Source organism: Martes martes (assembly GCF_963455335.1).
Source record: "Martes martes genome assembly, chromosome: 14".
NCBI lineage: Eukaryota > Metazoa > Chordata > Mammalia > Carnivora > Mustelidae > Martes > Martes martes.
The window spans coordinates 82,142,467-82,166,009 of NC_137902.1; the positions used below are offsets into that span (position 1 = coordinate 82,142,467).

Below are 23,543 nucleotides of genomic sequence, written 5' to 3' on the forward strand. Positions count from 1 at the left end.
AGATGGGCACTAATAATTCTGCTGGGGGCCTTACCTTTTCTCATTTAGCAGTGGGGTCTACAGTGCTAAAAGGAAGGATCCCCTAGCTCATGGGAAAAATGTTCTTCAAATTTCAGTGATGATGTTACATGCACACAACTAGATGTCATAATAAGATGGGTCTGGGGGAAGCTGGGTGGCTTAGTTAAGCGTCTGATTCTTGATTTCTGCTCAGGTCATGATCTCAGAGTCACCGGATCTAACCCCGTGTTGGGCTCAGTGCTCAGTGCGGAGTCTGCTTGAAATCGTCTCTCTCCCTCAGCCTCTGCCCCTTCCCCTGCTTGTGCTCTCTACATAAATAAATAACTAAATGAAAAAATAAATAATAAATAAATAAAATCTTTAAAAAAAAAAACAACGTGGGTCTTATTCCTCCAACCTCTTCAAGCCCTTGGATGATAGCCTCCTTGAGAGGGGCATCGAGTTTCTAGAGCTTTTACATTCAAACAAGAATGGCTTCTGGTAATCTGTATGACCTCGGGCAACTTCACAAGGGAAACATTCAATGAGCGTCCACTGTGTGTAAGGCATGCTACTTTCTACCACCTGCGGGTATGCACTAATCCATGTGTGCTCTCCTTTATAGTCGCCTTTTACTGGAAGCTCAGTTTCTCCCTGTGTGAAATGAGAGGCTGGAATGAGCCATGTCTAGATCCTTGGTTCTAACCTCCTGCCCTCCAACCAGGTAACTGGATATGAGACAACAAAGACCAGGTTGGAAAGGAAGCAGTTTAGGAGCCCGTGCACAGAGACCATTACAAACGTAGGAGAATTATCTCTGAGGCCATTTGAACCCAAACTATAACAGATCCCAGTTAAAGATGCTATGTATTTTTCTGAGAGGGAGAGAGAGAGAGAGAGAGAGAAAACAAGCAGGGGGGAGGGGCAAACGGAGAGGGAGAAGCAGACTCCCCCCTGAGCAAGGAGCCTGATGTGGGGCTCCATCCCAGGACCCTGAGACCAAGACCCAAGCTGAAATCAAGAGTCGGACACCTAACCGACTGAGCCACCCAGGCATCCGCAGTGATGTAACTTAGATAAATGCATGTCTTCGGCTGTTCAGGCTGCTGAACACAAGGCTTCAACAGCAAATTCACCTCTTCCTGTCCTGGAGGCTGTGCCCCAAGATCCGGGTGCTGGCTGAGTCAGTTCCCACGGAGACCTCTCCTCCTGCCTTACCGAAGGATGGCCGGCCACCCCTCGACTGTGCCCTCACATCGCTTTTCCTTGGTACATGTGCAAGAAGAGAGAGGGAGTAAGATTTCTCCTGTCTGTCCCTCTGAGGACACGAATGCCATCATGGGAGCTCCACCTCATGACCTAATTACTTCCCAAAGGCCCATGTCCAGATATTGTCACACTGGGGGCTCGGACCTCAACATATGGATTTGGGGGGAACACAAACATTCAGTCAACAACAATTCATATATGACAGGCCCGGGTTGAACAATTAAAGAGGATTTTGGAAATGCTTGGGTTACGTTATGAAGCATAATCGTGAGACATCTTTGGAGGGAGGGGTTATGACCATCCTTCCTATCTTACAGGGGAGGACACTGTAGAACAAAGAGACAAAGATAACCCAGCTAGCCAGTGACAGAGCCAGGATTTGAACCATACTAGCCCAGAGTCCTCGTGCCTTGTGCGTTATAATGCCCTGTGCCACCATCCAGAATGGAAGATGTGCACCCTGTGATCCTAGAAGCTGCTCCTTGGAGCTGCTTCTGAAGATGTGATGCTGGGCCAGACAGGCTGTTGCTTTGATCCAGCTAGGAAATACTTATATTAAGCTCTCTGTGTGCACAGCCTTTACAGGAATATAATCCTAACCTTAAAAGAATAGGATAAAATGCAACTTTTCAATTCAGATTAAAATCCATTTAGTCATGGGGTACGTGGGTGGCTCTGTCAGCTGGGTATCCGACTCTTGATTTCAGCTCAAGTCTTGGTCTCGGGGTTGAGTTTGAGCTCCATGTTGGGCTCCACACTGAGCATGGAGCTTACTTAAAAAAGAAAAAAAGAAAACCTGTTCAGCCATGAATCACTATATTGTACACCTGAAACTAATAGAACATCGGCTGTTAACCATCCCGGAATTAAAATACTTTCCAAATCTACTCAATCATAAAAAACATTCATCTTCTGCCCAGATATTTCCTCTTTTCAAGAGTTTGGTATAGTCACCATCTGAAGAGACAACACAACCCATTCTCATTTCTCAGGCCACAGGCTCTTCTCTCAGACCAGAAAGGGACAATTTTCACTGTCCACTACTAGTACTCCAAACAGTCCCCGTGGAAAAGGAAAGCACATGTCTTTAAAAAAAAAAGGAAGCAAAATACAATATGCTGTAAATCCTTAATACACAGCCAACAAATAAACCACTTGCCTCTTAAGAAATGATTTCCACATTCACCCCAAAATCCTTTGCTCTTTTTCCACTAGAACACCCAGGTCCAGCTTCCACAATGCTGTCCCCTACATAGGCAGAGGTGACTTGTGCCCATTTCACACATGGAACAAGTGTCTAGGGTCAAGACAAGTACAAGTGTGTGCTTACAGGGCATCCCCTAATGCCCACCCCCCACCCCGGCACTCATATTGTCATCAGGGGTTCTTCCACACTGCTGGGCCCTGGGCCGGTGTGCGCTCAGGTAGCCCCTCCAGGGGACATTGAGAAAAAGGGGCAGGAAAGATAAGACAGCAAGGCTGGTGGACCTGGCAGCAGTGTCTACTGGGCTGTGAGATTATTCCCCTTTGAGCTGGATATTGGCCTGAGGTCACTGGTGTCCTTCAAAACCACTCTGTTCTTTGGCTCCCTGCCAGGCTCCTTGGTCTACTTGCCAAGGAGGAAGCAGGTGGACGGGCCCTGCGGTGGGTAAGGCTGCTGGGAGGCTGGCACTGGCTGGCCAGAGCAGGGACAGAGTGGAGCTGGTGCCAAGGGCCGGCTGGAGGGTGGACAGGCCTCACTGAGGCGGCCTCTCAGGGCTTCTTGCTGGCGAAGGGTGAGAGCAGTAATGATGGAGCTAGCAGGGCCTGTCCTACGTTAGCATGTACCTCCTGTCAGGCCATCACTCTACTTTTCTTAATTAGACAATGAGCATTTTCTCAGCCCCTACTTTGTGGTGGCACCACTGGCTAGACAAAAGACAAAGACAAAAGACAAGGTCCCCAGCATCAAGGACTGTATCGGTTCATGGGAGATGGGCCCCTCCCTGGGGAAGGAGCTGGTGCAGCCTCTGTGGGCCCCAAGCTTTGGGAAATTGGAACAGGGAAGGAAGTGCTACACTTTTCTAGACACTGATAAACTTCAATTAAAAAGACTTGTTGTTGGGGCGCCTTGATGGCTCAGTCGGTTAAGGGTCCAACTCTTGATTTCAGCTCAGGTCATGATCTCAGGGTCATGAGACTGATCCCCTCATCTGGCTCTGCGTTCAGTGGGAAGTCTGCTGGAGAGTCCCTCTCCCTCTGCTCTCCGCCTGCTCTCATGCAATCTCTTTCTCTCTCTCTCAAATAAATAAATAAATCTTTTCTAAAAAATAAAAAATAGGGGCACCTGGGTGGCTCAGTCGTTAAGCATTCACCCTTGGTTCAGGTCGTGATCCCAGGGTCCTGGGATTGAGCCCCACATCAGGCTCCCTGCTTGGTGGGAAGCCTGCTTCTCCCTCTCCCACTCCCTGTGCTTGTGTTCCCTCTCTTGCTGTGCCTCTCTGTCAAATAAATAAATAAAATCTTAAAAAAATTAAAAATAAAAAATAGGGGCGCCTGGGTGGCTCAGTCGATTAATGTCTCTGCCTTCAGCTCAGGTCATGATCCCAGGGTCCTGGGATCAAGCCCGGCATCGGGCTATCTGCTCAGCAGGGAGCCTACTTCCTCCTCTCGCTGCCTGCCTCTCTGCCTACTTGTGATCTCTGTCAAACAAATAAAATCTTTTTAAAAAATAAATAAATAAAATCCCTGTTAAAGATCCCATGGGGCCCATGAATGATGCTGACTTCTCTGTCTCCTTTGTGGGTGCAGCTATCTGGGAATGGGCTGAGTCGTCCTGGGACCTGTGCCCCTCCCAGGCCGGGTGGAGAGACCTGGCTGGTCCAGAACAGTAGTGAGGGGCCACCTGCGGGGCTTGAAGCTTGCACTAAATAAAATGTAAAATGAGGCTCCTCAGTTACATTTGTGGCCTTTCAAATTGGACAGAGCGGACAAAACTCTTTTCTCATCCCTGTAAGTCTCACTGGCTCATCTTTGTGCATCAGTCCTTGCAGTAGAGAATGGCACACACTGGGGATGGGGATTAAGGAGGGCGCGTGTTGTGATGAACACTGGGTGTTGTATGTAAGCGAGGAATCACTAAATTTTACTCCAAAAAACAATACTGCACTCTCTGTTCACTACCTAAAATTTAAATTAAAAAAAGGAAAGAAAGAAAGAAAAGGGCATACCCTGGGTGAGCCGTGGGGGGAGGAGCCTAAACCACTTGGGGCAGGGGTAGGGATGGGGAAGGCAGTGGAGAATGGAGAAGCTTCTCCGAGCAGGACTGAGCCCAGATCTCACCTTGACCTCACCTTGAGTGTTGGTGCTGCCTACATCTGAGGCCCCCTGCTTCTCTTTCCACATGTCTCTCTTAGTCATCTCCTCCACTCCATGGCCTCACTGACCCCAGTCCTCAGAGACGCTCAGGCAGGCTGTGTCTGGACAGTTCAGTGGCCCTCAAAGTACATTAGCTCCCCTTTGAGGGTTCATAAAAGACAGGCTCCTGGCCCTTCCCTTCTAGTTTCTGATCAGCAAGCCTGGGGATGGGGCCAGAGAAGTTGCATTTCAAACAAACCCCAGGTGACAGACACCCCTGAGGCTGCTGGTCCAGGAACCACACTTGGAGGATTCTTGTTATGGTCTAAAGATCCTGTTCACTGATTCATTCATTCCACAAGTATCCACGCAATGCTACCATGCACCAAGGGCTCCTTCTAGATGTGAGCAAACCAGGCAAGTTCCCTGTGCTAGGGCGCTTACATTCGAGTGAGGGGAGACAGCCAGTAAACAAAGCTGTGTGGAGGGGTGATGAACGTTAAGAAGGACAAACCACGGCAAGGGAAGAGAGCTATTTTATAGGATCGTCAGGAAAGGCCTCACTGATCAGGTGACATTTGAGCAAAGACCTCAAGAAAGCAAGGGAGGTGCAAAGATATGACCCTGGCCTTTCCACCCCATCTTCAGCTTTTTAATTAGAACAATGTGACTCGTGGTTAATATGCTTAACAATCAAAGCCATCAGTCTCTGTGACAGCTGGGTTTGAAGGCAAATTCGATTGTGTATGTGTGTGCATTCTGTTAAAAAGAAGCCTGATGCTAAAGGCCTTAGATTCCACCTGGACGGGGCACCTGGGTGGCTCAGTCATTAAGCGTCTGCCTTTGGCTCAGGTCATGATCCCAGCCGCCTGGGATGAGCCCCACTTCAGGCTCCCTGCTCGGAGGGAAGGCTGCTTCTCCCTCTCTCACTGGCCCTCCCCCTGCTTGCGTTCTCTCTCGTGTGTGTGTGTGTGTGTGTGTGTGTGTGTGTGTGTGTCTCTCTCTGTGTCAAATAAATAAATAATCTTTAAAAAAAAAAAAAAAGATTGCATCCGGGCTGGCAGTTCCACCTCTGGGCCGCAGCCCCTGATGTCCCCTCTGGGCCTCCTCTGTCCACACCCCTCTCTGCGAGATGAGGGGTCCCAAAGCTTTTAAGGGGACTGCCGCAGAGCCGGTTTCCCACCTCTAGATGATGCCTTAGGGTCCCCGGTGCAGATGGCTCCTGCCCATTTCTAGGGCCTTCAGGCTTCTTCCCTGCCCACCCCCACCCCAGGCAAAAAGGCGACTGAATAGGGGCGGGGTAGCCTGGGACCTGGGCTGTCCATACACAACCGCCCCAGGTCCGACCGATGAGACACAGAACTGCCACGGGAGGAGAGGCTCTGTCTGCCTCGTCGTCCCGGGTTCCGCGAACATCTGCGGCGGACCCGTCAGCCTCAACCGACGAGCGGAACGCTCCGTACCTCTCTCCAGCTCTGGGGTCCGGACAGGAGTGTAGGTCAGGCAACATCTGTCCACCGTTGCCGGAGGAATAGCAGTTGTTTAGGACCGCGAGTCAGGAGCCGTCTCCGCCTGCACGAGGAACGCGGGCTCGCGGGGTGGCCCCGGCCCCTCGCCCTCGCGCAGGCCTCGCCGGAAGCGCAAGCTGCGCGCCGTTCACCCCTCACTTTCCTTTTCAACACGTGGTATCTTTTCAGGCCCAACTGTCCCAGGCCTTAAACGGGGTTTCGGATAAGGCGAAGGAAGCAAAGGAGTTTCTGGTCCAGCTGAAGAACATCCTGCAGCAGATCCAGGTGAGCCGAGCCGAGCCCAGCCCCGGGCCGGGCGGTCAGGGCAGGACGCAGGCGGCAAGGGGCAAGGGGGAAGGGACGGTCCCTGTGGCGAGCATGTGGTCGGTGAGGAACACAGAGAGTTGAATCGTCCTACCGCGTAACCTCAAAATATCGCTGTGTCACTTACGAAATCCGTGCGTGTGCGGAGCAACCACACTGTGTCACACACGGAGCCCCACCCAGGTCACCCAAGCACCGTCCCCGGCCTCAGCGGCCTGTGGAGAAGAGTGCGCCTGCGTGCGCTCTACGTGGCCGCGCATGCGTCTGCGGTACGTGAGTGCGCATGCGTGGAGGGCCTGTTCACAGCCACGAGGAACTCGGAAGGTATTTCCTTGTCTGTACGGGGAGGGGCGACCCAGGGCACTAAATTCTTAATCTTGGATTAGGTCCGCACTCGTGACTGCCTCTTAGTTTAAGCAGCTCTCTAAAGGCCGTATGTGCAAACAGCCACATTCTGGGGTGCGGGGGGTGAGAGCCTCAGCGCAGGTCACCGCGCGAGGTCGGAATCCACGCTGGTCTCAGCGACCCCGAAGGCTCCAAAGACGGAGACAGATTCTGCAGCCGGAGCACTGTATTTTGGGTTGTTTTCCTGTCTTCCAATTACAAAAAGCAAAAGTATATATTGTAGAAAGTTTGGAAAGGAGAGAACAATGGAAGGAGTTCACCGTTATCTCCTCACCGTAGGTGACTGCTTCACGCTTTTGATAGGTTCCTCGTGACTGAGCCACACGTGTGCGCGCTCGCGGTGCGGAGTCCTGCCGTCCGAGTGCGCGCTCGCGGTGCGGAGTCGTGCCGTCCGTGTGCGCGCTCGCGGTGCGGAGTCGTGCCGTCCGTGTGCGCGCTCGCGGTGCGGAGTCGTGCCGTCCGTGTGCGTGCACGTGCTGCGGAGTCGTGCCGTCCGAGTGCGCGCTCGCGGTGCGGAGTCGTGCCGTCCGAGTGCGCGCTCGCGGTGCGGAGTCGTGCCGTCCGTGTGCGCGCTCGCGGTGCGGAGTCGTGCCGTCCGTGTGCGCGCTCGCGGTGCGGAGTCGTGCCGTCCGTGTGCGCGCTCGCGGTGCGGAGTCGTGCCGTCCGAGTGCGCGCTCGCGGTGCGGAGTCGTGCCGTCCGAGTGCGCGCTCGCGGTGCGGAGTCGTGCCGTCCGTGGGCGCGCTCGCGGTGCGGAGTCGTGCCGTCCGTGGGCGCGCTCGCGGTGCGGAGTCGTGCCGTCCGTGGGCGCGCTCGCGGTGCGGAGTCGTGCCGTCCGTGTGCGCGCTCGCGGTGCGGAGTCGTGCCGTCCGAGTGCGCGCTCGCGGTGCGGAGTCGTGCCGTCCGAGTGCGCGCTCGCGGTGCGGAGTCGTGCCGTCCGAGTGCGCGCTCGCGGTGCGGAGTCGTGCCGTCCGAGTGCGCGCTCGCGGTGCGGAGTCGTGCCGTCCGAGTGCGCGCTCGCGGTGCGGAGTCGTGCCGTCCGAGTGCGCGCTCGCGGTGCGGAGTCGTGCCGTCCGAGTGCGCGCTCGCGGTGCGGAGTCGTGCCGTCCGTGTGCGCGCTCGCGGTGCGGAGTCGTGCCGTCCGTGGGCGCGCTCGCGGTGCGGAGTCGTGCCGTCCGTGTGCGTGCTCGCGGTGCGGAGTCGTGCCGTCCGTGTGCGTGCTCGCGCTGTGGAATTGTGCCGTCCGTGTGCGTGCACGCGGTGTGGAATTGTGCCGTACTTCGCTTACAGCCTCCCTTTTTTCCCTTTCCAGTCTGTCATGAGCATTTTGCATGGCTCCCAATGAACAAGGTTTGAACGATGTGCCAAGATTCATGGTACCCCTGCCCTGACTCACATTAATATTGTTTCCAGTGTAATAATGTTATAGATGTCTCTGCCAAGAACTTCTCTGAAATACTTCTTTGTGTCTCGCTCTGGCCACAATTCAGCGTGTCTTCTCCCTAAAGCTCTCTGCCTCCCCCAGGAAAACGGACTAGACTACGAAGCCTGCCTGGTTGCTCAGTGTGACGCTCTGGTCGACGCTTTAACTCGGCAGAAAGCCAAGCTGCTCACCAAGGTCACCAAAGAGAGGGAGCACAAGCTGAAGGTAGGTACCTGGGTGATGACAACCTGGTCCTCCTCACAGCCTCTGCACCGCATGTGCGGATGCACACAGTAGGCACTGGGTCAGTGTTAGATGGGTGAAAGAATGGATGAATGAATGAATGAATGAATGAGGCGAAGAAGGGATGAGCAAGCTGACCCTGCACCTGCTCACACTCACATGACTTTCCCCAAAGCCATGCTCTCCCTGCAAAGCTGCATTCAGGTGCCCTGACTCCTGCTCAGGTCAGAAGTACTCTCTCCCATCTTCTCTGAGGTCCTGTTCTTTGTCTGAGGGACTCTGCTTCTCACCTCGTAGAGCAGAAGGGACCAGTGATGGCGAGGCCATGCTCTGCTCAGGTCATCAGCTCTGCCACCTTCTTCGGGCCCTCTCTAATATCTCATGCCCTCAGTAACGAGCAGTAATAATATGACCAGTGTCCACTGTGGGAAGGGGAGGGTTTCCCCTCACAGGACACTGGGCTCCTGATGTGAGCAGGTCTACGAACACTCTGCATCGATGGAGGACTGCTTCATTGTCTTGGGGGGTTCAACCTATTTTATAGATATTTCCCAAATGAATTAGGAAATAATACTTTCAAGGAAAGAAGGAAGGAGTGTTGGGGATGGTCCGTGTTTTCAAGTGAAGTAGCTGAACCAATCGAATTATCCATGACCGCCAACAGGAGAGAAGTAAGACAAGAAGTTGGTCACTGGTCCCATGGGCAGTTGCAGACTGTGTACTTTCTCGGCTATCCAGAGCTCAGGAACAGAGTTCGTTCTATTGGGCATTGGGCCTGCTTGTTGGGAAGTGAGTCCATTTATTCCCCAGGAGAGAGGGCCCATGGAGCTCAGGAGCCAGCACCCGGAGGAGAGGGCGCAAGGTGGTCACCTCTCCCAAGGCTTTCTCCATGCGAATTCTCCAACCCCCCCCCCCCTACATCCTGGCTGTTCCTCCTCTGAAGAAATGACTACTGGGGGTTCTTTTCATCACAGATGGTTTGGGACCAGATTAATCACTGCACATTGAAGCTGCGCCAGTCAACGGGGCTGATGGAGTACTGCCTGGAGGTGATCAAGGAGAACGACCCCTCCGGCTTCCTGCAGGTGAGGCTGAGCTCGGAGGACAGAGACGGGCTCGGCTTCCCACCTCCAAGTCCGCCACTGCTCCCCAAACTAGCCGAAGCTGGGGCATCCCCCCAACAGCCAGGCTGACTCAGGGCCACAAGCATCTCTCAAGAACATGACAGTGATTCAGATGGTGGCTCAGTCCTCTGTCTGCGGGGAAAATGATGAATCCCTTTGGCTAGTCCCCAAGAAGGGCACACGGGATCATGGCTCCTCAGGGACACGTGCAAGTGTCAGAATGAGTAGGACTTTCCAGCAGAGGAGAGCAGAGCTGGGGGCTTGATGGGAAGTATAGAACAGAGCGGCTTGGAGAGAACATTCTGTGGAGAACGAGCTTCGAAATTCTGGGGCTTTAGGAAGCACTTCCTTCAGACCCTGGAACAAACCACTTGTATGTTTCACTTTGCAAGGTACTAGATCTAACAAAAGCAGTACAGTGTAGAAGGGTTTTGCATATTTAAAAAAGTATCATTGGCTTCACAAAACGGTTTGGCCTGATATCTTTCAACAGCAAGCTCTTCTTCACATGTAGATGATCGCTTTTTCAAAATACGATTCAAACGATAACAATGCATTTTTATTTGCCCAGTGTTATGCTGGCAGGGATCCTATCTTCTCCACCATGGCCTGAGAGCCCATGGCCAGCGCAGCCCCTTCCCTGTCCCCAAGCCACAGACACCAAGCCCCTCCTCCTTTCCCACCACTTACTGCATGATTTTTCCTTTGCAAATCAAAACCCTAAACTCTGTGCTTCCCTTTAAGATCTCAGATGCTCTGATCAAGCGTGTCCAGGTGTCTCAGGAGCAGTGGGTCAAAGGCGCCCTGGAGCCAAAAGTGTCTGCGGAGTTTGACTTGACCTTGGACAGCGAGCCGCTGCTGCAGGCCATCCACCAGCTGGACTTCATCCAGATGAAATGTAGGGGTGAGCCGTGGTTGGCCAAGTTCAGGCCGTGCTTCTTTCAGAAGAGGCATCCACTCTGAGGGGGCAGCTCAGTGTCACTGGAAGACTGGTGACAGGCAGAGGGAGCAGAGGGGGAGGGGGGATGCCAAAGTCACAGACCCAGGTTCAAGTCCCAGCTTAGCCACCCACTAGCTGGGTGGCCTAGTGTGGGTAGCACCCCAGTCTGAGCCTCAGTTTTCCCATTTGTGAAAGAGAATTCGTTACTTATTCAGACACTTAGTGTGCCATGTGTCAGGCACTATTCTAGGTGCAGGACACAGCTTTGAACAAGTCAACAAACTCCCTCATAAGATTGAGCTGATATTCTAGAAAAGGAAATAGACAGTACACAAATATATCATGTAATGTCCAATGGAGAGAGACGCAGTACAGGAGAAGAATATTCCAGGTGGCAGAGGGATGGCAAATGCAAAGGTCCTGAGGCAGGAATCCATTTTCTGGGTTCCAAGAAGAGCAAGAAGGTCAGAGGTGAGAGCAGAATGAGTAAGATGGAGGGTGCTAGGAGGTGGAGGAGAGCCATGGGAGACACAGGCTAAGGGTCAAATAAAGTTGCGTAACTTGCACCACGTCGCAAGATTAGCAAGTTATGGCCAGAGCCAAAGCCAGAGTCCTATTCAAAAGGCTCCCTCTCCGGGGACATCAAAGGTACATTCCAGAGAGGCGATAAAGCTGTTTGGTTTTTTTAAAACCAAAATATCAAAGGACGGGGTGCCGCACCCACAGGATCTATGAGGGCAGGAAATCCTTACCTGCAAAATATGTGGCCATTTTTACACTAAGGACAATACAAGTGTCTTGCACATCTGCGTGCCCACTCCCACACTCGGTTTGCACCTCAGGTGAGGTTTGGAAATGCCGCCTGCGAATGAGACGTGGTACGGAGGAACAGGGGGAACGTGGCAGAGCGTAGGGAGGTGCGGCAGAAGAAGGGGTGGCTCTGGAAAGGGGGGTGTGAAAGGAGGAGGCTTGGAGCTGCTCCCAAGGCTCGGATGCTGCTCTGGGATTGGGTGGTGGGTTCACAGAGGAACTGGGAGAGGCAACAGCAGAGCCTAGGACAGAAGGGGGACCCCTACATGCTTGTAAACTGAGGCCCGGGGAGTCAGCTCCACTCAGCCAGCCCTGAGACCAAGTCTGTAAACAAGACAGAGCTGCACCCAGCTAAACTACCAGTGCCACTTGGAAGACGGCCCGAATCACGGGAGCCAAACCGAAGTCTCTGGTGTTTAGAAATCCGGTGTTGTGATTTTCCCCTCGGCAGCTGTCGGTGTGGACTGGATTTATCTCTAAAATCTCCTGAGCCTGAACAAAGCTAGAATACAAACACTTTCTCCCGATCTTACCGTGATAGAACTTAGGATACATTTGATTCACATCCCTAATTCCAAGGGTTGGCTGTTGGCTACTCCAGGATTGCCTCTCCCTCCCGGATCTGGTTCCTTGGGCCTTTAACGTTTAAATGTGTCTCTTGGCCAGACGTTTAAATGTGTCTTCGAATTCTGCATGCCCCCCCACCCCAACGGCCGCTTCCCAAGCTGCACTATAAGCCACCCATTGGCCCCACAGAGAGGGTCCACACAGGCCTTCGTGTGGCCAGGAGGCACACGGGGAGATGTGGAACCCAGCTCTGTGGGAATCCCTCGTGGGTCTCTCATGGGTCTGAGAATCAAAACCAGGGGTTCTCAGTGGGCATATGGGGAAGAGGTCAGCCCTTTCTTAGGGCTCCAGACACAGAGGCGCAGAGGCATCTGCCATGCCTCTCCCATCCCCCAACCCCAGACTCCAGGACACGCTGGGAGTGCACGGTCACCAGTCACCTGTACTTGCCCTTGCCCCCACCCACCTTGAGACAGAAACTCCCGGGGCTGAGGTGTGCCTGCGAGAGGTTGGGAGGAACCACAGGGTGGCCACCATTCCTTCTGAGGCCTGGGGGCTGCTGCCTTGGGGGAGGAGAGTCGCCACAGGTGTCCAGTGCCCTGTGAGGGATCTGGGCACTGAACCAGCGGTTCCTGTCACAGTGCCGCCCAGCCCCCTGCTGCAGCTGGAGAAGTGCTGTACCCACAACAACAGCGTCACGCTGGCCTGGAGAATGCCACCCTTCACCCACAGCCCCGTGGACGGCTACATCTTGGAGCTGGACGACGGCGACGGGGGCCAGTTCCGGGTGAGGCCCTGCTGCTTGTTTGGAGGGATCCTAACTCCAAGGCCTCTGGACTAGCCTCTGGGGCTGCCCTCAGCTCCAGTGCTGCCCCCAGAGGGTACTGGCCCAAAAGCAGAGGGCTGGTGGGTCTGGACCCTTGGGAGCTGGGGCCATTCCAACAAGGGCTAGGTCTGGGCAGCCCCCGCAGGCAGAGGTGGCGGCCACAAAAAATTTAGGCCAGCTTTCCTGTGAAGACTGACACAGGTCTGAGGCCAAGGAGGAGATCAGAGAAGCTGTCACCTGCACGGATAGGCTTCCTAGTTCACCCCACCAGTGTAGTCCTAGCTGTTCTTCCATGTCCTCCCAGATACCCCCCCTACACAGGTCCCCACTCGCTCAATGCCTGTCGCTCCCTGCCCTGTCTGCTTTGTGGATTGTTCTACCTGGCAAAGTGCTCTGCGTGTGCAGACAGACACTTGGTAAATGGTGGTTGGGTTGGGATGACCTTCTACGCTCATGTTCCCAGTAATGAAATACCATGGGGTTAATAAAGGCTCTTCATGAGCCAGAGATGGTCTTCTACCCCCCCATCCGGTAGAGACCTCGGCCCAGACCCCCTAATAGAACTCTACCTTGAGATTTCATACGGCAAAGCTCAGGTCACTGCCAAGTTGGTTTGTGGGCAGGAGACCAGGGAGCACAAACTCTGGGTCTTCTGAGAGTTCCTCCTTTCCTTCCCGAGGACACTAAGACACACTAGAACAAACCAGTGCCACCACGACAGTTGTGCTGTCCCGGGTAGCTGTGCCATCTAACAAGTCTTGCCGAAGACCAATACTCCTTTTGTTTCTCTCAAAGGAGTTTATGCATTTGTTGTTTCGTTTTGTTTTTTTGTTTGTTTGTTTGAAAGGTAGCCTACAAGGATGTAAGACTTGGGGAAAGAACTACAGCATTCCCTTGGGAATTGTTGGGTTCCCCCGTGGCTATGGGCATTTTAGGGAAGAGAGGAACAGAGGTCGGGTCAGCAAGGAGTGGCAGCAGGTCACTCACTGGGCTCAGAACCTCAGAGGTCTGGCTGTGCAGAGGAGCAAAGACCGGAAAGAGCTCCGGGACCGGAAACAGGGAAAAGAGCCCCTGTTTCTGAAATGGGAAGGGAAGACTGTTTGAGGATGTGCAAAGAAGCAGCCACAAATACAGATGGCCTCTCCACTGTGAGACATGACCATTAACGAAAGCTAGATACGGGGGCTAGAATTGATGAGGAGTCGCACGTTATAGGGGGGAGAGTGTTGGCTTTGAATGCACACAGGCCTGGACTTGAACCCTGGCTTCCACAGTGGTTCACTCTGATCCTGGGCAGGTTTCCTACGTTCTCTGTGTCTCCTCATATATAAGATACAAAAAAAAAAAAACCAACCAAAAACAAAAACCAATAACACCTTTCAAGGATTGTGTGAGGATTAAAATGCCTGATACAGAGCGTAGCACACAGCGATTGATATTAATAACTTGGAATAATAAATGGAGAGCCCACCCCCTAAACAACCAGATAGGAAATATGTTCAGACAAAGTAGAAACAGTGGCGCAGGGGGAGGGCCAGGCTCTGCATTTGGGGAAGTTAAGTGGACAAAGGTGAGTTTGAAGTGAATGGGGAATGAAGTAAGTCCCTAATGAAGGATGTTTGGGGTCCCGTTCAGAAATATGTCACCCTCTCAGGAGGCGGTGAGCAACGCAGTTCTGGGGGGAGGGGCGGCAGAAGTGGGGGGCATGGAATGCCCCTTTCAGTCCAAATCAACTTGAACCCACCTGTGTTTTGTCACATGCATCTTCGCATCAAATGTACTGACCCTTCTAAAAATATTGGTAATTTAGTTTAGTTAGATGCCTAGCGCATGTTTCCTAGCTTAAATTCCCAGCAAAACCCAACAATCTTCTCTTGCTCCAACCAAGAAGGAAGTGGGGTTTCTGTACCTCCACCCCCTTGGGGAGACCTATCTGACTGGCTAGCCTCCACAGAGCCAGGACATTCTCAGGCGGCCTGCTGGCTGGCTGCAGACCCGCTGTCCCTCCCTGCCTCCCTTGGACCCCCTCACACCTCCCCTCCACACAGGCAGAGGGGCTGTCTGGCCAGGGGTCAGACTCTGTGCCTGACTTGGATACGGTCTGCGACCCTGCGGCCGCTCATCCAAATTCCTCTGATTCAAGAGCTCTGTTGGGGCACTAGCTCTTTGAATGTCAACATGTCGCTAAGAGAAATTTTCCCACTAACCAAGGCACCTCCTGAGTACTCTTGGCTGTCTTTTAGGAAGTGTATGTTGGCAAAGAGACCCTGTGCACCATCGACGGTCTGCATTTCAACAGCACCTACAACGCCAGGGTCAAGGCGTTCAACTCCTCTGGCGTCGGGCCTTACAGTAAAACTGTCGTCCTGCAGACGTCTGATGGTAAGCACTCAGGGCTCGGGGGAGGACCAGATTCAAGCACTGGGGACAAGCTTCAGAAAGAGGACAGGTGGGAATACTCAGCTGCGTAGGACAGGAGTGGAGGGATGGAGGGAATGTGGCAGCGGAACTGTGTGGCCCCTCCCGCTCCATCCCTGCCCTGCTCACTGTGGCCCCTTGCCTGCACACCCCTCCCCACAAGCCACCAAAAAAGAGCCGGTTCTTCACCCCACTTGATGGACTAGGAAGGGGAACCAGCAACTGAGAGGCTCAGGGTGACCCAGGGGCTGAGAATGGGTAAGAGGTCCTGGAGAAAAGTCCACTGGTCCCTGGGCGTGACGATCCCTTGAATACCTAGTGTGAGAGCCCAGATATGAGGGTTTACACACCTCGCCGCAACCTTTCAGGTCTCTGGCAATGAGAGCACACGGGCATTCACGGGATTTTGGTCATCCGAGTCCTTAGCAGGGAGCGATGACTTAAATAAAGAACGTGTTCCAAAAAGCGTCTTCCCCGCTCACCCAGACATGCCCCAGCCTCGGCTGTAGCATCCTGGCATGGTGCCAGTCCTGTTTGTTGTCATCGTGTATCCCAGCATATCCTCTGGGTGCCCTGAGGGAAATGTGACACGCCTGGTTAGTCTCCCAAGGACGGAGGGGAGAGAGGGCAGCGGCAGATGCTCTTGTCAAGGGCACAACTGGAGATGCTTTTCTGAAAGTGGTGCAACCCGCAGGCTCATTTTAGAAATCATGAAGAGGTCACCAGCTCTCTGCCCTCGGGGGCCCCCTAGCCTGGAGAGCAGCGGTCCTTGCCCCATGCACTGTGGTCGTAATCTTAGAGCAAGTGCCCGGAGAACGGAGGAGGCCACTCGATGGGCTGCGGAACAGGAGGATGGAGCTTGGTGACTTTGGTTATATCACTTCACCTCTCTGGGTGTCACATCCCACACCCACTATCTTTAACTCACAACCATATGTGGAGCATAAGGGAAGGGTGTCCAAGACCCGGACTGCACAAGATGCATTTAGATTTGGGCTCTGACCCCCGAATGTCTGCATTCCTTGGCAAGGTTGGGCTCATGGGATTGAGAAGCTGGATGAACACAGATCCGAGTGTGTGTGTGTGTGTGTGCGCGCGCGCGTGCGTGCCCGTGCACGTATGTGCACAGGAACACGTGTGTGCCCGGGTGTTACTCCTACAGGGAAGAACATTCGACACGGGATGCCAGCTTTCTGAGAGATGCAAATGAGGCTTTCTCCGAGCCCAGGGTAGAGACCACTAGAGATTTCCATCCCTGACTCTGCTTCCGTCCTTTCCAGTGGCCTGGTTCACCTTTGACCCCAACTCTGGGCACCGGGACATCATTTTATCCAATGACAACCAGACGGCCACGTGTAGCAGCTACGACGACCGGGTGGTGCTGGGCACGGCGGCTTTCTCCAAGGGCGTGCACTACTGGGAGCTGCACGTGGACCGGTACGACAACCACCCGGACCCCGCGTTCGGGGTGGCCCGGGCCAGCGTGGTCAAGGACATGATGCTGGGCAAGGACGACAAGGCCTGGGCCATGTACGTGGACAACAACCGCAGCTGGTTCATGCACTGCAACTCCCACACCAACAGGTGCGCCGTGGTGGGGCATGCAGGGGCGAGGGCCCTGCCGGCAGCGCGTCCCTACAGCCGTCCCTGAGGTTAGGCATCAGCGGGAGGTCGGAGGGGGAGAGGTGTTGCAGCTACTTGGGTGTCCAGTGTCCCGGTGGAAGTGAGTGTTTGCCTGCAGAGCCTGCCACAGAGACTAGAGCAGCCCCAGGGCACGTGGCTTTACGGGACACTCGGCAAACCCCATGACCAGGTTTTGCCAGGCTCCTAGGCTGTCCTTCCCTTCCCGGTTCTGCTCCCCTTTCCTTTACGCACTGTTAGCTGGGGCCCAAGTCCCCGCGCGGCCGGTGCCCTCGTGGCTGCGACCAGGTCTCTGCAGCGGGAGCGGTGCCATTGGCCAGTCGCCTATTCACAAACCACAGAGGGGCCCGGTCCAGACCCCCCAGCTCTGTCTCTACCTGCTTAAACCAAACGGGGCCCAGATACACTGCCCACGGGGGGAATAACAGGAAGCACTTTTTATTTTATTTTATTTTTTCAGTGTCCCGAGATTCATTGTTCACGCATCACACCCAGTGCTCCATGCAATACACGCCCTCCTTGACACCCACCACCAGGCTCACCCAACCCCCCAGCCCCCTCCCATCCAAAACCCTCAGATTGTTTTCCAGAGTCCATAGTCTCTCATGGTTCACCTCCTCTTCCAATTTCCCTCAACTCCCTTCTCTCCATCTCCCCATGTCCTCCATGTTATTTGTTATGCTCCACAAGTAAGTGAAACCATATGATACTTGACTCTCTCTGTTTGACTTATTTCACTCAGCATAATCTCTTCCAGTCCCGTCCATGTTGCTACAAAAGTTGGGTATTCATCCTTTCTGATGGAGGCATAATACTCCATAGCGTATATGGACCACATCTTCCTTATCCATTCATCTGTTGAAGGGCATCTTGGTTCTTTCCACAGTTTGGCGACCGTGGCCATGGCTGCTATAAACACTGGGGTACAGATAGCCCTTCTTTTCACTCCATCTGTATCTTTGGGGTAAATACCCAGCAGTGCAATTGCAGGGTCATAGGGAAGATCTATTTTTAATTTCCTGAGGAATCTCCACACTGTTCTCCAAAGTGGCTGCACCAACTTGCATTCCCACCAACAGTGTAAGAGGGTTTCCCTGTCTCCACATCCTCCCCAACACACGTTGTTTACCGTCCTGCTAATTTTGGCCATTCTGACTGGTGTAAGGTGGTATCTCCATGTGGTTTTGATTTGAATCTCCCTGATGGCAAGTGATGATGAACATTTTTTCATGTGTCTGTTAGTCTTTTGTATACATGGCGCCTGAGGCTTAGAGTATCTCATTCAGTCCTCACCAGTGTACAAAAGTCCTTTTACAGATTCTAGAAAGGACTTGGGTTAAACACGTGTCCCAAGTCACAGCGCTACCTCAAGGCGCTGTCAGGACTTAGCTCAGAGTCCCGCATCGACTTCTGTGTGGGGTTGGGGAGCAGGTGGGACCCTGGGTAGGGGGCTGCGGTAGGGGAGCCCTGCACGGACCCAAGGCGCGGGCCCCACTTGGGTGGGAAGCCAGTGTGTGCGCCTCGGACCGGTCTCTACCGCCACCCGGTGGTCAGTGTCTGAATAGCACCAGGGGCCGGCTCCAGTTCCTCTTCTCCACCCTGGGCTCAGCACACCCTGGGGGAACCTCCCCTCTTGGGAAGCCCTTTTCCAGTCAGCGCCCCAAGTTTTTCCCACAACCTTCCCCATGACCTTGCTCTCTGCCCCGCTATCAGCCTGCAGCTGGTGAGGTCGTGCCCCATCAGGAAGAGGGTAAAAATGGTTTTTTTTTGTCAGCGCGGAGCTGCTGGGCTGGGGGTAGAGACTGAGCCCTCAGCTGAGGGAAGGGCGTCTGGTGGACCCGCTTCTAACGCGGAGAGCAGGCAGGTCGGCCAGGGCCCCCGCAGCACGGTGCAGCTCACCGATGCTTCTCTTGGAGCGGACGTGAACTCCCGCCGCGGCCGAATGTGGGAGCAGGGATGCTTATCGGGAGTGTCCCAGACTTAGCCTCAGGGCTCCACCGCTGGCCCCCACAGGATGGCGGCTCCGACGGGGGACCTGGTCACGAGTCCCCGGGTTGTTTCTGAGATGAGCTGAAGCCCCATGGACCTTCTGAAATCTCCTGGAGGCCTGGCTGGCTGTCTCTCTGTGGCTCTCAGCCTCTCACGGGTTAAAGCAGTCCAGGGCACCAAGTTCGTTCCTTTCCACGGCAGATAAAGGAGCCTTCCCTGCCCACGCTCCCCAGTCCAGGTTCTCAAGTGGGACCTGCTCATCAAAACCCGAAAACTCCCTGGGGGTCCAGGTCTCAGGGACTGTGAGGATAAACGGGACAGAATAAGCTGGTTCCCCCAGGGTAAGGAAGCAAACATGAGGGGTGAGGCCTTCCCGTGTGGCCCTTAACTGGTGAGGGCGCTTCGGGAAAAGTCTCATAGCCCGGGAGAAGAGCTCCCTGCATGGCCAGGGGGGCTGTGTGTCGGGGACGATATTCCTAGCACCCTTGAAGTGACTCGGAGCCGTCCCCTCCATCCCAAGCTGGGTGTGGTTGGTGATGGGGCTTCCCGGGGCTTCTCTTCCCAGGACGGAAGGTGGCGTGTGCAAGGGGGCCACTGTCGGCGTGCTCCTGGACCTGAATAAGCACACTCTGACCTTCTTCATCAACGGGCAGCAGCAGGGCCCCACCGCCTTCAGCCACGTGGAGGGGGTCTTCATGCCGGCTCTCAGCCTCAACCGCAACGTGCAGGTACCCTCCAGGCAGGAGCCCATCTGGCGGCTCCCCTCGGGGCTCAGGGGCTTCCAGAGGGCACTTGGACGATGTGGGCTGTGAGGCAGTGACTGTTGTGTGCCCGGGCAGAGGGCTACCTCCCCTCAGGCCACCTTCCCTGGAGACGGTCTCTCCGTCTTGATCAGGTCTCGCTTATACACTTGAAATAAGCAGAGGCTCTAAGCCGGGGGCCAGGTGTGTGCTGGGGCCTTCCGGGCGAGGCTCTCCCCGGAGAGGAAAAACACAAAAGTGGGCTGGAAGAGACCCGTCCGAGGGGCTGTGAGTTTCCTTCCACTCCCTCTCACCCTCCTCTGCTCCCTCTGGCTCCCATATGAAGCGGGCAAGAAAGATGTCCTTTTAGATCTCAGGGCTGGGCCGTCCCTGGGGAGGGCTCAAGAGGCTCCAAAAGGATAGAGACAAAATGGGAGCCCACGTGGGTGTGTGTCGGGGGGAGAGTAACATGGAGGCAGCACCCTTGGCCTCTGGCAGAGCCCTCCTCCTTCTGGGGGTCCTGCTTTGTGGCGCCCACTGGCTCTGAGTATTGACAGGGCTGCGTCCGTCACTGATGGATTGATTTGTACCTCCGCTCGTTCACGGGAGGGCTTTGAGGCAGCCTGAAACGTGGGCTGTCCTCCCACCTGGTTAATAGAACAGGTGCCGGAAAGGCACGGGGGCCACGGAAAGAAAGCAGAAACAAATACATAACCGCGAGGGCCATACACCTGCTGCAACAGAGCCTCAGCCTTGTCTGGGCTCCTGGCTGCCAGGACAAAGTGGGCCATCCGGGCACAGACCAGCTCCTCAGGGCAAACTCGTGGGACTGCATGAGTGAAATCGAGCCGCACAGCAAACAGAGTAGCCCACGAGAGAGAGAAGCCCTCGGGATGCTGCCTGTGGCCACCCACCGTGCTCTGTGAGCACTCGGGGTTCTCATGGTGGCCTCCCCCACCCACTCAGCCCGCCTTCTTTTCCAGGTTACTCTGCACACGGGACTGGAAGTGCCAACAAACCTGGGGCGGCCCAAGCTGTCCGGCAACTAGCCTCCCAGCTCCAACTGCTCACCAGCATCTGGGAAGAGCCCCCCCGCCCCTCACTACGTTCAAAGAACCCACAAGGGTAGGACGATCATGTCACAGGTGCAGCCCCAGCAGCCACTGAGTATCTTAGAGAAAAGTTTTCTTTGGGAGATGCAGAAGAGGTCTGCGAACCATGCTTGTTGGGGCGACTGGTCAAACTGGCCACTTGCGAAAGTGACCACTGGTTGGTGGTGAACGTGGGTGTGTGTGTCCCTTTCATTCCTCCTGGACTTTGCAAACACTCCCAAAGAAGGACCTTTCTCATGTTTCCTGCCATCTGTTTTCAAAGCTCGTCTTTTGGGGGAGGGAGGCACCAGGAGGGCAGACTGGCACCCTGAGAGCAGGAGGCAGGAAGACAATTTGGAATCCCACACCCCAAGCGTTGACCCTTTGCCGGGACACCACTCAGTCCCAAGGCTGCAGGTTCTCATCTTCACCAGGAAATGTGATCCTTTTGCTTCTAGGTCCTGGAGGTTCCACTCTGTTATGCCCTTGCAAACCTCATCCAAGGTCGATAGAAAGGGGCACTGGTCTGGACCTTCACCACTCCCACCGAACTCTTGAGAACCTTTTAAAATGGTTTTCTTAGGTCCTTCGTTAATCAACCAGTCTCTGTGTCTTCCTCTCTCTCTCTCTCTCTGTGTGTCTGTCTCTGTGTCTTTCTCTCTCTCTCTTTCTCTTGCACGCATGCGCGCGCACACACACACCACACACGCACGTAGTTTGCTAAAATTCATACACTTGGTTCTTCGTTCTTAAACACAAAGGAAAGCATGGACATCGGAGTGATAGTGTGAGGAGCCGTCACCTGGTGGCTCTTTCTGGAACTGCAAGCCTCTCTGAGTTGCTCTCTTCCAGGCTGGGCCCCTCCTCCGGGTGGGAGGCCCTGGGGAAGCCGCTTAGAGCAGCCTCCCTTTGCTTGGAGACCCACCCTACTGTCGTCCGAAAGCAGGAGGTGGCCCGGGGGCAGGCGTGGTTCTGCTGGGGCGAGGGGGGCGGGGGGTGGACGGGGGCCAGGGGCCAGGTCCTCCGAAGGAGGCCGGAAACAGCTTGCGATCAGCGAGTTCCTCGCCACTCGGTCTCCCAGGGGAGCTTGGGTGTCCAGAGCTCTAGAGGCCCAGGTGGGGCCTCCCTGCCGGGAACACAGACCTACTCCCAGGAGACGCGCAGGAGTGATGGGCGTCTCTTGGAAAGGGAGCTCGCTTTCAGGGCTCTGAGCCCGAGCCGGCCTTGCTCCTGTCCCCAGAGCACCTTCCAGTCCTCTTCTTCTTTCCCTCCCTGTCACCTGCCACCTCCACTTTCCATCTGGTAGTGAAACGTTCTGTCTCCTTTTTAAAAGAATCTATTTTATCAAGCATTTTATTTAGTCCACTTGCTGGATCGGATTTTTATAAAACTCAGCCCGTAGACCGGCAGCAACTGTGTTGACTCGGTTCTACCTGCTTGTTGAGACGCTGCCCTTGCTTTCTGAGTCGCCCCGGCCGATGCTGTGTAGACCCTGCCCCTAGCAGCAGATCCAACAATCCTACCTCAGAGCCCGCGCCCTTGGACCGCAAGGCTGCCTTGTCCCCGCCTTGTGGGCAGGTGTGGCCGGCTAGGCCAGCCGGCGGCGTCTTCAGGGGCTGCCTGGTGCTGTCTAAGCCTCCGTGCCCGGTCCCGGCAGCCACCTGCCAGGGATGCTGAGGTCCCGCCTCGTCATTCTCCGCCTGCTGCGTGGTTCCTTAGGTGCACGGAGGCACTCCTTGTCCTGTCCCGGAGCTCCGCCAGACCCCCCCCGCTGGGGATGTCCCTCCAGGACCCCAGGCTACCGCCTGTCCTCCCAGCAACTGCCTCTCTCCTCTTTGCTTCCACTTGCCTTTGGTTCGCTCCTTAGCCATAGCTCCGGGTGGACTCAGCTTGGAAGGTGGAGAGGATTCCTAAAGGCTGGAGGACACAGAGGAGCCACGGCCTTCCTGGGGCTGATGAAGCTTGGCTGGTGGATCCAGACGTATCGGCTGTGGGAGAACCACCACCGGTGCCCTGGGAGTGACACCAGGAGTGAGTGTGGCTGGGAAGGCGGTGGCGGCTGTCTGTAGCAGGGTCCCAGTGCGAGGCCGGGGAGCATCCAGAGTGCCCGAAGCTGGCCCCGGCTCTGCCTCACTGGAGAGGAGCTGCTCCAGGTCAGTCAGCTGGACGTGGTGCCACGCTCAGGACAGCCAGCGCCTCGGTCAGAGGGAGATAGGAACGAGGAGAAGGGAAGGTCCCACAAGGCAGGGGGTCTCTTTGGGAAACAAAAGGTAGTTTTCCAGAGGGAAGCTTCCCGAACCCCTCACTCCTGTGAGGGACCAGAGCAGGCACCTTGCTACCTTTGCCAACTCCTCCAGGAGCCCAGCAGCAATACGGCCGATGCCAGGCCCCCTGTCAGGCTGTCCTGCGGCCACCTCTCCTGTCCTCAGCACAATACACCTTTCAGGGACAAGAACGGACCGAAGAGAGAAGGCAGGTCCGTGCCACACCCCTGTGTTTTGAGCGATCAGCAAAATGAAGAAGGAATCATCAACAGCTCGGGGCTTTCTGTCACCCTCCCGGGAAGCCCCTGGGATGTGGAGTCGAGATGACCAGTCATGGGTTTCTTATCTGCCATCGAATTCCCTGTCCCTTTACAACGAACGTTGTGGCATTTTTGTACATAAAATTATATCAAGACGATGCTTTTTTGTTGGCTGGCCAAGGGATAACTTGGTGTTTGTCTGTTGAGCAGTTTCGGTGAGAAAGGAGTTCAAAGTAACTTAAATCGTCAAGTTGCATTGCGTTGTAAATAATGGCTCTCTAACATAGTTCTGCGGTTTGTTCTTTGCTGGTGAGCGAGTTTGATCAAAGTGTATGCCTTTCCTTCTAGAACTAATCCTTTTTAAAAG

General features: G+C 54.8%; 1 protein-coding gene across 4 annotated transcripts in view; it reads left to right on the forward strand.

Annotated features, from left to right (window-relative positions):
- The window catches only part of TRIM67 (tripartite motif containing 67), a gene marked incomplete at both ends in the record, with an annotated part of 38,403 nt that extends 17,793 nt beyond the window's left edge, over positions 1 to 20,610 (forward strand). For 2 of the 4 annotated variants that reach the window (XM_080823357.1, XM_080823359.1), the window contains 9 exons: positions 6,303 to 6,398; positions 8,366 to 8,488; positions 9,481 to 9,591; positions 10,375 to 10,534; positions 12,589 to 12,734; positions 15,017 to 15,155; positions 16,472 to 16,775; positions 19,387 to 19,549; positions 20,545 to 20,610. In XM_080823357.1, the coding sequence (XP_080679483.1) occupies positions 6,303 to 6,398; positions 8,366 to 8,488; positions 9,481 to 9,591; positions 10,375 to 10,534; positions 12,589 to 12,734; positions 15,017 to 15,155; positions 16,472 to 16,775; positions 19,387 to 19,549; positions 20,545 to 20,610 (1,308 nt within the window). Of the gene's footprint in view, positions 1 to 6,302; positions 6,399 to 8,365; positions 8,489 to 9,480; positions 9,592 to 10,374; positions 10,535 to 12,573; positions 12,735 to 15,016; positions 15,156 to 16,471; positions 16,776 to 19,386; positions 19,550 to 20,544 lie in introns of all 4 variants that reach the window. The other 2 variants (XM_080823356.1, XM_080823358.1) reach the window with 2 other exon arrangements.
- Between the last annotated feature and the right edge of the window lie 2,933 nt (positions 20,611 to 23,543).